This window comes from Bubalus kerabau, chromosome 1 (assembly GCF_029407905.1).
Source record: "Bubalus kerabau isolate K-KA32 ecotype Philippines breed swamp buffalo chromosome 1, PCC_UOA_SB_1v2, whole genome shotgun sequence".
NCBI lineage: Eukaryota > Metazoa > Chordata > Mammalia > Artiodactyla > Bovidae > Bubalus > Bubalus kerabau.
The window spans coordinates 162,448,307-162,462,461 of record NC_073624.1 but is presented as its reverse complement, the minus strand read 5'-3'; the positions used below and the strand labels follow the sequence as shown (position 1 = coordinate 162,462,461).

Sequence of the window (14,155 nt, the reverse complement as noted above, 5' to 3'; positions counted from 1 at the left end):
GTGATCTAGTTCCTAAGGGAAGAGATAGTTTAAAATAGGATGCCACTGATTGGAGGAAGCAGGGAAAAAAAATAATTTTGAAACAAGCAGAAATAAGCCTGTGTGTGACAAAGAACAAAGGTAAGATACTACAGGGGAATGGATGTTTTATGGATGTTGTTTTAGCATGAAAAATACGACAAGGAACAAAAGTCACAAGGACATTAAATGTTGCTGCATTCCAATTTTGTCTAGATCCATCCCTCCATGAAATTGTTACTATCTTGAAATTAATCAGAAGATAATCCTAAGTATAAATTCGGCTATATTATCAAGAAAAAAGCAAAAAAATTAAGGACATTAATATTTACCAGAGACACTTATATCTATCCATTCATCAGTTTTACTGAAGGATTTTTCATTTTCCTTGGGGGAATCAAATATATCTTTTGGTGGTACATTTTCACACTTTTCTTCTTTGAGAGAAATTTCCTCTGGAGTTATTCTAGTTCTGTTGGAGTCTTCTATATCTATAAAATCATCACTAAAGTCTTCACTTAAATCATTCTTATCAGAAGATGACAAAGAAGACAAGGAAATATCATCCACATCATCACTCAGGTACCTAATTTTAGCATCACGCTTCATGGTCTGGTCATTTTCTCTTCTATAACTATCATTTTCAATTAGTTCTTGGTCCTTATCCACAGCTCTGTCTTTAGCCACAAGTGCAGCGTCTTCCTCTATACATGTGTCAGCAGGCGAATTTTTATTACCATCAACTGTGAGAGTCCCAGAAAACAGAGGTCGGCTAGATTTCAGAAGAGAGGGATGAACCATCCTATAACCGAAAGTGGAAGTTACACCCTGGCCATTTGGTAAAGCCAACTTCTTTCCACCAGCAGCATAAGGCCTATTAAATCCAAATCCTAAATGTTCATTTCCATTGAGGACTTCTGACTGCCGGGAATTTCTTGTTAGCATACTTGACCTCAGAGGCCCTCTAATGGGTAGCTGTTGGTTCTGATAAGGCTTTGTAAGATCTGCAGCTCTATTGAAGGAATGTGATCTGGTTATAGATGAAGGTGGAAGGAATGAATTCTGAATGGAATGTGAAAAACTCTGTGACCTTACCATTTTTTCACAAGCAAGCGATTTGATATTATCTAGAGACTGTGCTAAGCTTTCTCCAGAACTGCCTCTGGTGGCACAGGAGTTTGCTCTAGGCCTTTGTATGCTACCAGCTGATCGGTTTCCATAAAATCCATTCAACTGAGATTTTGGAGCACTGACTGAAGCATATGAAGTCCTTCCTAACAATGTGCCTTTGGTGAATTTACCCAGATTAGATGGTCTGGACAAAGACTTTTGGTTTAACTCCTCTGTTGATGACACAAACATAGTGGATGGCTTTGCTAACTTTGATGTAAGTAGAGAAATATTTTTCAAACCTTCCTTCATCCCATTTTTATCAAACACTCCTTGAGTAGGTGTAATTTTTTCAGGATCAATTACTTTAGCATGTGAACTCTGAGCATTATTAGGCTCTTCAGAACTTTGGGCACTAAACTCATATTTATTTGCTATTCTCCAGTTAAATGAATGGGACGATGAACCATCAGAGCCATTATTTTTGATGTAACTTTTGACGCTGCTACTCTTGGAAGTTCCCAACAAATTAACAGGTTTCCCATTTGGCATTGGCTGCAGTGTACTTCTTACAGATTTTGTTCCATACTTTGGCAACTTGGAACCCAAAAAAGTCTTGATTTGTGTTTTCTCTTCCATGAGCTATACGGTGCATTTGTTCTTAAAATTTGACAGAATCTGAGGAGACAAAAGAATAGATTAAACATTCCTAAATAAAGATAATAACATGGATTATCACATAATATGAATGCATATTCTTAAATAATTATATGCAGAAAAGCCCAAAAGCTACTCATGATTCCTACTGAACTCTTAATAAATACTGAATGCACTGATTAATAACTTAATACTATAAGAAAATAAAGAATAATCAAGTCTGTTAAATACTTTTTACATTTTAAAGCAATCATTAGGGTTATTTGTAAATTCTAATTCCTTTTAATTTTTGCTTTACTTTTTAAAAATGGAGATTAAAATGAAATTTTTTTCTTTTTCAGAAAAAAAAAGAAAATAAAGAACATCTTTATATGCAATTGTATAAACTTGGGCTATGGATGATGACAGCAAAATCCAGAAATAATAAAATTAAACTACAAATCTGTACAGAAAATAACACTTCTATAGCACAACTTCCAATTTCTAATCCAAATTATTTTTCTGTTTAGGAAAACTTTATTTTCTTGGGCTCCAAATCACTGTGGACAGTGACTGCAGCCATGATATGAAAAGATGCTTGCTTCTTGGAAGAAAAGCTATGATATATCTAGACAGCACATTAAAGGAGAAACATCACTTTGCCAGCAAAGGTCCATAGCATCAAAGCTATGGTTTTTCCAGTAGTCATGTACAGACGTGAGAGTTGGACCATAAAGAAGGCTGAGTGCTGAAGAACTGATGCTTTCAAACTGTGGTGCTGGAGAAGACTCTTCAGAGTCCCTTGGACAGCAAGATCAAACCAATCAATCCTGAAGGAAATCAACCCTAAATACTCATTGGAAAGACTGATGCCGAAGCTGAAACTCCAATATTTTGGCCACCTGATGAAAAGAGCCAACTCACTGAAAAAGACCCTGATGCTGGGAAAGACAGGGCAGGAGGAGAAGGAGGCAACAGAGGATGAGATGATTGGATGGCATCATCACCTCAATGGACATGAGTTCGAGCAAACTCCGGGAGATGGTGAAGGACAGGGAAGCCTGCAGTCCATGGGGTTGTAAAGAGTGACTAATCAACAACAACAATATCTCCTTTAAAAATGTGTGATTTTGTTGTTGTTGTTTTTAAGCACACATGCTCTTATAAAAACTTTAAACTTTCATTATTAAAGTTTATGGGAAGGATGCAGATAAAGAATCCAACAGCAGCAAAAAAATTATTCTGGTATTAAGGAATAAAATGTCAGCTGTCATTTTAAACAAATATCTCAAAAGTATATCTATCCAGGAATATAAGCATACATTACAGTTAGTGCCAGAGTGAGAAGCAAAATGATTTTGTAACATTGATTAATCCATTAATGTCAACTTCTCAAGATTTATTTTAAAGGTAATTAAAAAAACAATAAAAAGGTTCAAAATACACACAAGAGCATAAAATTAGAAACAGAGTCCTCTATCTGAATAACTATTTACTATAATATACTACATCATGTGATGACATTACAATTGAGATTAATATTAAACATTAAAAATATTAAGATGTCCCACCAGTAACAAAAATATAATATGGCCACTATATGATCTCTGTGGTTATACAGAAATGTTATAAGACCACGAACAAGAGCAAAATTCAAATAAAAGCAAAATGCATGCCTTAGGGTCACTGTTTTTTTTAACTATGTATCTTAAGACATTGTCTTTAATTTGTTGGTTTTATTTTTTCAATTAAAAAAATTGATTCTAATTTCTGACCTTAAGAATTAGAGAGTTTCTAAAGTATGTACATGTTAGTTATTATTCAAGTCAAATGTACATAGTTAGAAAATTATACAAACATTTAAGTAAAAATAAATAAATAAAGATAGTGGGGTGAAACAGAATTACAGAACTTCCTATCCTCAATAATAAATAAAAGGGACAGAGTATACAAAATGTGTGTTTATGTATGTGTAATTTTTCAGCCAAAAACTCACCAGCTACAATCAAACAAGAAAATGCTCAAACAAAAAAATCTCTAAATTTTAAAAAGTAGTGGCCAGAAAATTCCATACAGTGTGGTCGCTCCTAGCCTGATTACACTGCCTAGAAGGAGTAATGAGAGAAAACTGGTGAGTTAATAAAACTTGGAAACTAATAAATACCCTCTAGTTTGGATGGAAAGACCTGCTTAGGCATGCCCTAGAAACGCCCAGGAAAACATCTTCAGCACAGCTTTGAAACCTAAGCTGAAGCAGGCAGAGTGACTATTACATTAGAACAACTTTCTAAATGTATACAGGCTTACTGATCAAATAAGCCAATATTACTCATACACGATGTTTGAGATTATGAAAATGTAAAACTGTTTAAATTGAATGACTATTCTAACAAACATTTTATTTCAACAATAATTATGTTTATAGAAAATATATACTTAAACATCAGCTTACAGATAATTTCCAAGAAACTTAAGGTAAGAAAAGCTTAGACAAACTAAATTAATTAATGGATAATCATTGGCTTGAAACATCATTTCTAAGTAAGAATACTAAACTCTGATTACTAAGAATAATTTCAAGTTTGCATATTTTGCTTTTTGTTATTGTATGCTACAGAAAGACTCTATCTTTGGGACATGTAAATGAACAGGTTCATTTCCATTACTTACAGAATCTGTACAGTGAATCCCATTTTTATAAAAGTAACATGATAAACAGATAAAGATACCACATAGAGATATGTGTACACCTGTATATTTAAACACAAAAAATTGTTAACAGTGATTACCATTAGCAAAGTGAGAATTTGGTGAAAAGAAGGCTTCTTTTACTTTTAATCATTATTGCTTATATACTTTAAACATGCCCATATATTTGCCACTTAAAATGTTTTAACCAAAAAACTGCATTAAAAAAAATTTTTAATGTATTCAGTATCAAACAAGTTCTTAAAAATTATAATAGTACATGAATATACTTAAAAAGACATAAAATAGAAGTCTGAATTAAAAAGCAGAAAAGGTTCTTTTAGTCAACAGATACCATTTCAATCTCTCCAAACTTCAACCTCAATTTAATGTGTCACATCGATTTGATCTTTAAAATTTTATACAGAATTCAGCATTTCCGTTCCACAATTCTAGGTCTCACCCTCACCTCTTTCTGCATGACTACAAAGGCTTCCTCCATTATCAAGATTTCCACTTCACTTCTATACAGACTGTCAACAGTTATTCTCTCAAAGCACAGATCTGATCATATCATTCTACAGATTAAAAACCACATGTGGCCCAGGAACAATAAAATAAAACCCAAACCCACTGTGCAGAGATTAAGCTTCTCTGTGAAGTTCTACCCTATCGCTGCAATACTGTACATTCAAGCCAAGATACATTTCTGTCATTCCTCAAAATCTATCCTCTACTTTCTACCTTCTATGCCCTTGCTAAAGTTGTTAAAAGCCACTTGGAAGACCCCACCCTCCAAGTAAAACAGCACTACACTCACAAACCTTTCCAGTTAAAACTAATCCTTCATCCTTCGATATTCCCTTCACACCACTAATAGAGCTGAGTCTGTCTTATAATTGCATGCGTGTCTGTCTGGCCCGAAGGAAGGTATAAGGGCATACTTGGTGCCTACTATAGGAGCACAAATATGACAGAGCCTCACCTTTTAAGTAAACTCATAATCTTAGTGTATATTAATTTAATAAATAGTAAGTCAAGACTGAAAAGTAATAATTTCATTTTGTGGTAATGGCCCTGAGCAATCCATTCAGAAGGATTCTGAGGTGAAATCCAGACTCTGCAGTAAAGAATTGTGATCAAACAGCAATATCTGCCATAAGCAGGAAAAGAGACAGCATACCTGTGCCAGATGACTGCCATCCCTATTTTCTGATAATAACCTTTACCACAAAACACACTCCACACATACAAATCCTTTCAGGATGACCATAAGAACACTGGTAATGATAGCAGATATCAGGGCCATCCTACAAATCACTAGAGAACCCACATTAATGATTCTGTCCTCTGGTGAGTCATCTGTGAGTCAGAAGGGCTTTAATATTCCCCAGCCAGTCACGAGTAGACAAGGAATGGAACATTCCTTCACTTCTCTATACTTCTACTTTACAGTCCGATAATGGTAATATATGTTATCTCCCAAGAACATCTTAAGTATTAATAACTGAGAGGCGCAAGTCCACAAGAAACACACTGTTAATAACAAAATGCTTAGGGTGCTATCACTTGGGGAAAAAAAAAAAAGGATTAGAACCTGAATGTACTATTTCCTACCAAGAATATTTATTGATTTCTTTTTTTTTTTTTTTTACAAACTTTTAACACACTTTATTTAGGGGCCGAACAAGGCAGCATTTGGACAGTTAAGAAAGGCACCTCATTGAAAATAATACATCACAGTGTTGTAGAATGATCCCAGTCATAGGATTTGAGGATGGAAAGGAAAGTCTTTGGATAATGCTGCTTAGGACACTTGCTCATTCATTAAAAAGAATCCTTTCACACGATGTGTATGGAGGAAGGCAAGAGCGCAGGACTGTGGCGTATGCTGGGTGGCTGCCAAGGGCTCATCCGTGAGGGCAGGTGGGCTGATAAATCAGTGTTGAGTATGGAAGGGAGGGACACCAGCCTGCCCCATGACTCCAGTAAGCTGGATTTGTTGAGACGCCGCCCCCAAGAACACACTCCATGTCTCTTTCACGTGGGGAGATGATGTTCTGATTTCATGGTATGGGTAACCAGGATTAGTAATCAACTCCTGTCCTGTTCCAAGCTATGGGACAACAGTGTGATTTCCTGCATTCCTGGGCTGGCATGAGGTTCTGATAAAAAGCTGAGGTCTCAGGGCACTGAGACCTGTCCAGTTGTCACCAGACCAAAGTAAATGAAAACATGATTCCTTAGAAATAATATTACACCTCCTTGTTTCTATTTATACCCTCCAATCGTTTTAAAAACTTCATTTTCCTCTTTGCTTATATATTTTTTTAATTTTTATTTTTAAACCTCAAACACTGTATTAGTTTTGCCAAACATCAAAACGAATCCACCACAGGTATACATGTGCTCCCCATCCTGAACCCTCCTCCCTCCTCCCTCCCCACACCATCCCTCTTTGCTTATATTTTTAAGAGTGCTACTCCACGTAAAAGAAACTGCTTCACGGCAACACAGCTCCTCTCCCCGTCTTGGGCCCTCACGGCTCCTCTGCCCCCATCCTTACCCTGACCGCCCCTCCCTGTGCCCAGCACCTAAGAGCAGGGATCATGCATGGGGTGATGAGCAGTGGTGCAGTCTCGCCTGGCCTTCTTACTGGGATGTGGCTTTGGAGAATGCTGCTAGGATGCTTGCAAACACGACGTCAGGGGTCTGGGACACATTGATGGCGGAGTGAATCCCCCGTTTACTGTAGTACTCCACCAGCGGGGTGGTTTGAGTGTGGTAGGCCTCCAGGCGGATTTTCAAGGCCTTCTCATTATCGTCTGATTGGTGGATCAAGGGTTCCCCAGTGATACCATCTTTCATTGGTTCCTTTGGGGGGTTGAACTCATCGTGGTAGTAGCGGCCACTCTGGGGGTGAATCAGTCTTCCTGTGATTCTCCGGATGAGCAGAGAGTCTGGGATGCTGAATTCAATCACATAATCAAGCTTCTCTTTCCTCTTCACCATGAGGTCATCAAGCATTTCTGCCTGCCTCACAGTCCGAGGGAAGCCATCTAGAAGAAAACTATTTTTGCATGGAGGGGTCTCCGAATTCTTTTCAATGAGCTCCACAACCATTTCATCACTCACCAGCTTCCCGGCATCCATAGTCGCCTTCAGCTTCTTTCCCAGCTCTGAGCTGGAAGCCACCATGGCCCTCAGCATGTCTCCGGTAGCCAAATGGCAGACACAGAAGTTTTCAGCCAATTTGGGTGCCTGGGTACCCTTGCCAGCTCCGGGTGGCCCTAAGAGCACAGCCTGGATGCCTTTAGGAGACTCCGGGACCGGTTCGGCTGCAGGCACGTTGGGAGCCATGGCCGCCAAAACCTCGCACTCTTATTGATTTCTAAATGCACAAACAATTGCAACATAAATAATATCAATCGTCTTGAACTGTGGTCTTTCTTGAGACAAAGCCAATCTGACACCTCAGCTATAAAGTTTCCTTATTTGCTTGCATTATGAATGCCATCACTTCACTTGTTGATAAGCTAACTTCTGGTCTTCAAATATTCATGAAACTTTCTCCTATATTTGTTTATAACTTTGAAGCAGACATTGTGAGTCGGCTTCATTTTAGGAGCTGTGATACACAGTCCCCGTTAAGCAATTAAACAAGGCAGTCTTAACGATTTGAAAAAGTACATGTTGACTACACAATCTAATGATATAATCTTCTCTGAAATACTTTACAATTGTCTTTGAATTTTAATTTAATGTTGAACTAAGAATAATTCATGGTACAGGATTTGGAAATGTCTGAGATTTTCTGAGTTACTTTCTATAAGAGTAATCTTTTTTTAAGCATAGTACATTTAAAGTATGGTAATTCTGTATGGTAGAAACCTGTATGTGGATCAAGAAGTAACAGTCAGAATCCTGCATGGAACAACTAATTGGTTCAAGACTGAGAAAGCAGTACGACAGGGCTCTCAGCTGTCACCCTGTTTGTTCAATCTATATGTTGAACACATCATGAGAAATGCCAGGCTGGATGAGTTACAAGCTGGAATCAAGGTAAGTGGGATTCATGTTGATATCTGGCAGAAAACAACAAAATTCTATCAAGCAATTATCCTTCAATTATAAATTAAATAAATCAAAAATAAAATGCATTAAAGAAAAAAAAAAGATTAAGTGGGAGAAAGATCAAAAGATCAACCACCTCACATACATGGATGATACCATTCTAATGGGAGAAAGCAAAGAGGAACTAAAGAGTCTCTTAAGATGAGGATGAAGGAGGGAAGGGGAAAAGCTGGCTTAAAACCAAACATTAAAAAAACTAAGATCATGGCATGCAGACCCATTCAGTTCAGTTCAGTCGTGTCCGACTTTTTGCCACCCCATGAATCACAGCACAACAGGCCTCCCTGTCCCTCACCAGCTCCTGGAGTTCACTCAGACTCACATCCATCGAGTCAGTGATGCCATCCAGCCATCTCATCCTCTGTCGTCCCCTTCTCCTCCTGCCCCCAATCCCTCCCAGCATCAGAGTCTTTTCCAATAAGTCAACTCTTCGCATGAGGTGGCCAAAGTACTGGAGTTTCAGCTTTAGCATCACTCCCTCCAAAGAAATCCCAGGGCTGATCTCCTTCAGAATGGACTGGCTGGATCTCCTTGTAGCCAAAGGGACTCTCAAGAGTCTTCTTCAAAACCACAGTTCAAAAGCATCAATTCTTCGGCGCTCGGCTTTCTTCACAGTCCAACTCTCACATCCATACATGACCACTGGAAAAACCATAGCCTTGACTAGACAGACCTTTGTTGGCAAAGTAATGTCTCTGCTTTTGAACATGCTATCTAGGTCGGTCATAACTTTCCTTGCAAGGAGTAAGCGTCTTTTAATTTCATGGCTGCAGTCACCATCTGCAGTGATTTTGGAGCCCAGAAAAATAAAGTCTGACACTGTTTCCACTGTTTCCCCATCTATTTCCCATGAAGCGATGGGACCAGATGCCATGATCTTCGTTTTCTGAATGTTGAGCTTTAAGCCAACTTTTTCACTCTCCTCTTTCACCTTCATCAAGAGGCTTTTTAGTTCCTCTTCACTTTCTGCCATAAGGGTGGTGTCATCTGCATATCTGAGGTTATTGATATTTCTCCCGGCAATCTTGATTCCAGCTTGTGCTTCTTCCAGCCCAGTGTTTCTCATGATGTACTCAGCATATAAGTTAAATAAGCAGGGTGACAATATACAGCCTTGACGTACTCCTTTTCCTCTTTGGAACCAGTCCGTTGTTCCATGTCCAGTTCTAACTGTTGCTTCCTAACCTGCATACAGGTTTCTCAAGAGGCAGGTCAGGTGGTCTGGTATTTCCATCTCTTTTAAGAATTTTCCAAAGTTTATCGTTATCTACACAGTCAAAGGCTTTAGCATAGTCAATAAAGCAGAAATAGATGTTTTTCTGGAACTCTCTTGCTTTTTCAATGATCCACCAGATGTTGGCAATTTGATCTCTGGTTCCTCTGCCTTTTCTAAAACCAGCTTCAACAACTGGAAGTTCACAGTTCACGCATTGCTGAACCCATTACTTCAAGGCAAACAGAGGGAGAAAAAGTGGAAGTAGTAACAGATTTCCTCTTCTTGGGCTCTAAAATCACTGTGGATGGTGACTGCAGCCGTGAAATCAGAGAGGTTTGCTTCTGGGCAGGAAAACTATGACAAACCTGGACTGTGTGTTGAAAAGCAGAGACATTACTCTGCCGCCAAAGGTCCGTGTAGTCAAGGCTATGGTCTTCCCAGTGGTCACATGCGGTTGTGAGAACTGGACTGTAAAGAAGGCAGAGCACCAAAGAATTGATGCCTTCAAACTGTGGTGCTGGAGAAGACTCCTGAGAGTCCCCTGGACAGCAAGGAGATCAAACTAGTCATTCGTAAGAGAAATCAACCCTGAATACTCGTTGGAAGGACTGATGCTGAAGTTGAAACTGCAGTATTTTGGTCATCTTATGCAAACACCCAACTCAATGGAAAAGTTTCCTGATGCTGGGAAAGATTGAGGGCAGAAAGAGAATGAGATGGCTGGATGGCATCACCAATGAAATGGATATGAACTTGGACAAACTTTGGGAGATGGTGAAAAACAGAGAGGCCTGGCATGCTGCAGTCCACGGTGTCACTAACAGTCAGACACACCTGGGCAACTGAACAACAAATTCACATTTAAAAGAATTTCCAAAACTACTTATAAATTCCTTATTTAAAAAATTGTAAATCAAAGATTTTTGCTTTCATAAGGAATCCACAACTGGATGAGAGGGGAAAAGCAGGAGCCAATATCCCTGAGCACTTATACGACAGGTACCATCCTGATCACTTTGTCCCTGTTAACTGCTTGACTGCCCTAATATTATAAGGTGGTAGAGTTCATCCTATTTTAAATAGATAAACCAAGATTCAGAAAAGCTAAAACACTTGTCCAAAGTCACAAGTTCAGAAATTACTGAAGAGAATCCAGGCTCAAGTCCACTTGACTTCAGGATCCACGCAGACTGCCTTCCAGACAAAGGAATGAAAGATTCTGAGTTTACTGACAGCTTGGGACAAGAGTGAAGGAACTGGACAGCAGAGATTAGAGGAGAAGCATGAAGACCGCAAAGAATGCAGGTAATGATTAAAGAAGTTTTTGCAGAGAAACAAGTAAGAGCTTTCAGTTTTTCAAATTCCTTTCATATCCATTACCCTATCATCAGAGGAACCACCTACTCAAATTCTTTTTTTAGTTTTTCAAGTAGCTTTTTAGAAGGTATGAATTTGAATGCATTTCAGGGCTTTTACATAGGCATAAGCTCATTCCAGAGTCCAAGAGCAATTAACTGAACAACAACGCTGATGACTACATGCCCCTACCAGTTAATTCTGGAAACTTGCTTTCACATTCAGATAACTACATCTTAATTTTTTAAAAGTTTTTTTTTTTTCACCTTGTGTCACTCAACCAAATCCCCTTCTCCCTTGTTTTTTTCTGGCTGTCATCTATGTCAAGTTGATTCAAAGACTTGATTACAGCAATTAAATAAGCAAAACTGGCATCCTCAAAAATAAAGTTTTAAAACAATACAACTTCATTCCCGCTTCTTCATGGCTTTAAAGAGTACACGCCAAGCTCAACACAAAACTCCATAGTTTTTTTAAGTCAAGCTGAACTTTTTGTCCTCAAGCTACAACTTTTTCTCAGGCAGATGGGGACCAAAGCAACTTGGGATTCAAAGTCTCAAAATGAATTTGTGGTTTAGGAACATTAAATGATGTTATTAAATGTAGATTCTAAGTATATTACTTCCTGAAACTTAAATTTAAGGAACAAAGAGAATACTAGTAGGTAAAGAAGAACTAACTGCAAGCTCCTTTGGCCAAACCACAGAAGTTCTCTCTCCAAATTTTACTATTCAGTTCAGATAAAACTCAGTAACTGCACAGGGTATCCAAACGAAGGTGGACTCCTACTTCTTATCAAGAAGTATTCCTGCCAAGAAGCATTCCTCAGACCACGCCAGGTTTATGTTCCCCTCACTGGAGACCAAGTTCTTTGAGATACAAACTATGCCTTTCGCTCATTTGTTTCCTCACTGTGGTCTTAGTGAGGAAATTAAGTGGCTGGCACGTAACTGGCATTTTATAAATGCAGGTTGAAAGCAAGAAAAGCATACTCCCTAACAGTGACTTTCTGAGAACTGTGTTAGTTTTACCTCAAATCAACAATATAAACATCTGTGTGCATAAAACATAACACAACGTGGCCCAAATATAAGCTTCTATTTATAAACTCCTACTTTCCGAGGTAGAACAGGTGCCCAAATTCATGACACTAGCTTTTTTCTCCACCCCTCCTCGAACCACACTTCATTATTAAACCCAGTAAAGAAGCCAATCTCTTCCTTGATAGCTTTCTTCTTAAGAATTTATTCCAGTTTGGAATCTCATTCCCTATCCATACCCATGCACACCTAACTCTTTGGTTTTTTCCAAGGAACCTAAAACTTTTGGCCTAAAACTTCTTTTAAAAAAAATAAATTACAAAAGAAATGGGATGACACAATCAGTCTTAGTCTGACTGTGCTCTTTAAATGCTGACTCTTTGTGAGACTTAATTACAAAGTATTTGAGATAATTACTCTACAACTTTTAATAGAACTAGGATAGTCATATTTTAACTATTTTTTTTTTAATTTTGGCCACACAACTTGTTGGATCTTAGTTCTCCAACTAGGGATCGAGCCCACATTCCCTGCAGTGGAAGTGCGGAGTCCTGACCACTGGACTAGCAGGGAACTCCTTTAATATTTAAAAGTAAAAATCCTCAAGCTAGTTAATAGCATTTAATCAATCTCCTGAGGTATTGGCACTCCGAATTTTCTTGATTTGGCAAAAATCAGAATGATTACGGTTAGGTACAGTACTTGCATAATATAAGAGCAATCTTATTGTGCTTAGGACTAACACAATTAAACTTCTTCCTCTGCAGGGAAGCCCCACTTATATCACTGCATACCTCCACCTCAAATTACTACAACACATTTTTATTGAGCATCAATGAGACAAGATAAGGCATATAGATCAAGATATAATGCCTGCCAGGAGGAGCTTAAGCTCTGGCAAAGGAAGGAAAGTTTTCATCACGGCAACAACTTAGAACACATTAATTCAGTCATCAAACATGTATTGAAAGCCTTTTTAAAGACTTCCCTGGTGGCTCAGATGGTAAGGCGTCTGCCTGAAATGCAGGAGACCCGCGTTCAATCCCTGGGTCGGGAAGATCTCCAGTGGCAACCACTCCAGTATTCTTGCCTGGAAAATTCCATGGACAGAGGAGTCTGGTGGGCTACAGTCCATGGGGTCGCAAAGAATAGGACACAGCTGAACAACTTCATTTTCACTTTCACTGAAACACTGACTACAAATCAGGCTGTGCTAGAGGCTGTAGATACAACAGACACTCCAATACAGAGAAAAGACATACAGACAAGAAAAAGGGAACAAAGTACTATAAATGCTATAGGAGAGCATACCATGGGGGCACAAAAAGAAAAGCACTTAATTGGCAGAAGGGGTTTTCACAAATGGTGTCATTGAGGAAGTCAATGCTTGAGTTGAATCTCAAACGATATACAGAAAATAACAATAAAGACACTTAATATGAGAACCAATACAGCCTAAGAGCATAAAGAAAAGCAAAGAACCAGCATGGCACATTCAGGAAACTTATTAAACAAGGGTAGTGAACAGGGTTCAAAGATGCAACAGGAAAAAAGAGAAGGTGAATGGGGAAAATACAGTCTGTGAAAGGCTTTAAATGCCATATTAAGAATTTGAACTCTACTATGGGCAGTTAGGAAGTCAAAGGGTTTTAAGCCAGAAAACAACAATGATCTGATCTGAATTTTGAAAACTGACTGATTTCAGTATGAAGTTTGGATCAAAGGAAGGGAAACAGAATAAGAGGTTTTAACATGAGAAAGATGGCAAGAATTGTAGCAAAAAGGTTAGGGGAAAAGGTATAAATAAAAAAGATATTAGCAATACTGAATTTTGAGAACTTTATCACAACTGTAGACACAAAATGAGAGCACAATACTTAATGAATAACTGACTGACTGATTAAGTACAGGAGATGGAAATGGATGAATAACTGACTGACTGATTAGATGTAGAGAG

General features: G+C 38.3%; 2 protein-coding genes across 6 annotated transcripts in view; both read right to left on the bottom strand.

Moving 5' to 3' along the window:
* The window catches only part of CCSER2 (coiled-coil serine rich protein 2), a 166,580-nt gene that overhangs the window by 126,272 nt on the left and 26,153 nt on the right, over positions 1 to 14,155 (bottom strand). For all 5 annotated transcript variants that reach the window (XR_008699379.1, XM_055537937.1, XM_055537927.1 and 2 more), the window contains one exon: positions 351 to 1,806. Coding sequence is in view for 4 of the 5 variants with exons in the window: in XM_055537937.1 (XP_055393912.1) it covers positions 351 to 1,767 (1,417 nt within the window). In the remaining variant the exon portion in view is untranslated. The remainder of the gene's footprint in view (positions 1 to 350; positions 1,807 to 14,155) is intronic.
* Positions 7,105 to 7,827, bottom strand: LOC129657455 (adenylate kinase 2, mitochondrial-like). The gene has a single exon (XM_055587655.1). The coding sequence runs from the start codon at positions 7,810 to 7,812 to the stop codon at positions 7,105 to 7,107; it is 708 nt and encodes a 235-aa protein (XP_055443630.1). The 5' UTR covers positions 7,813 to 7,827.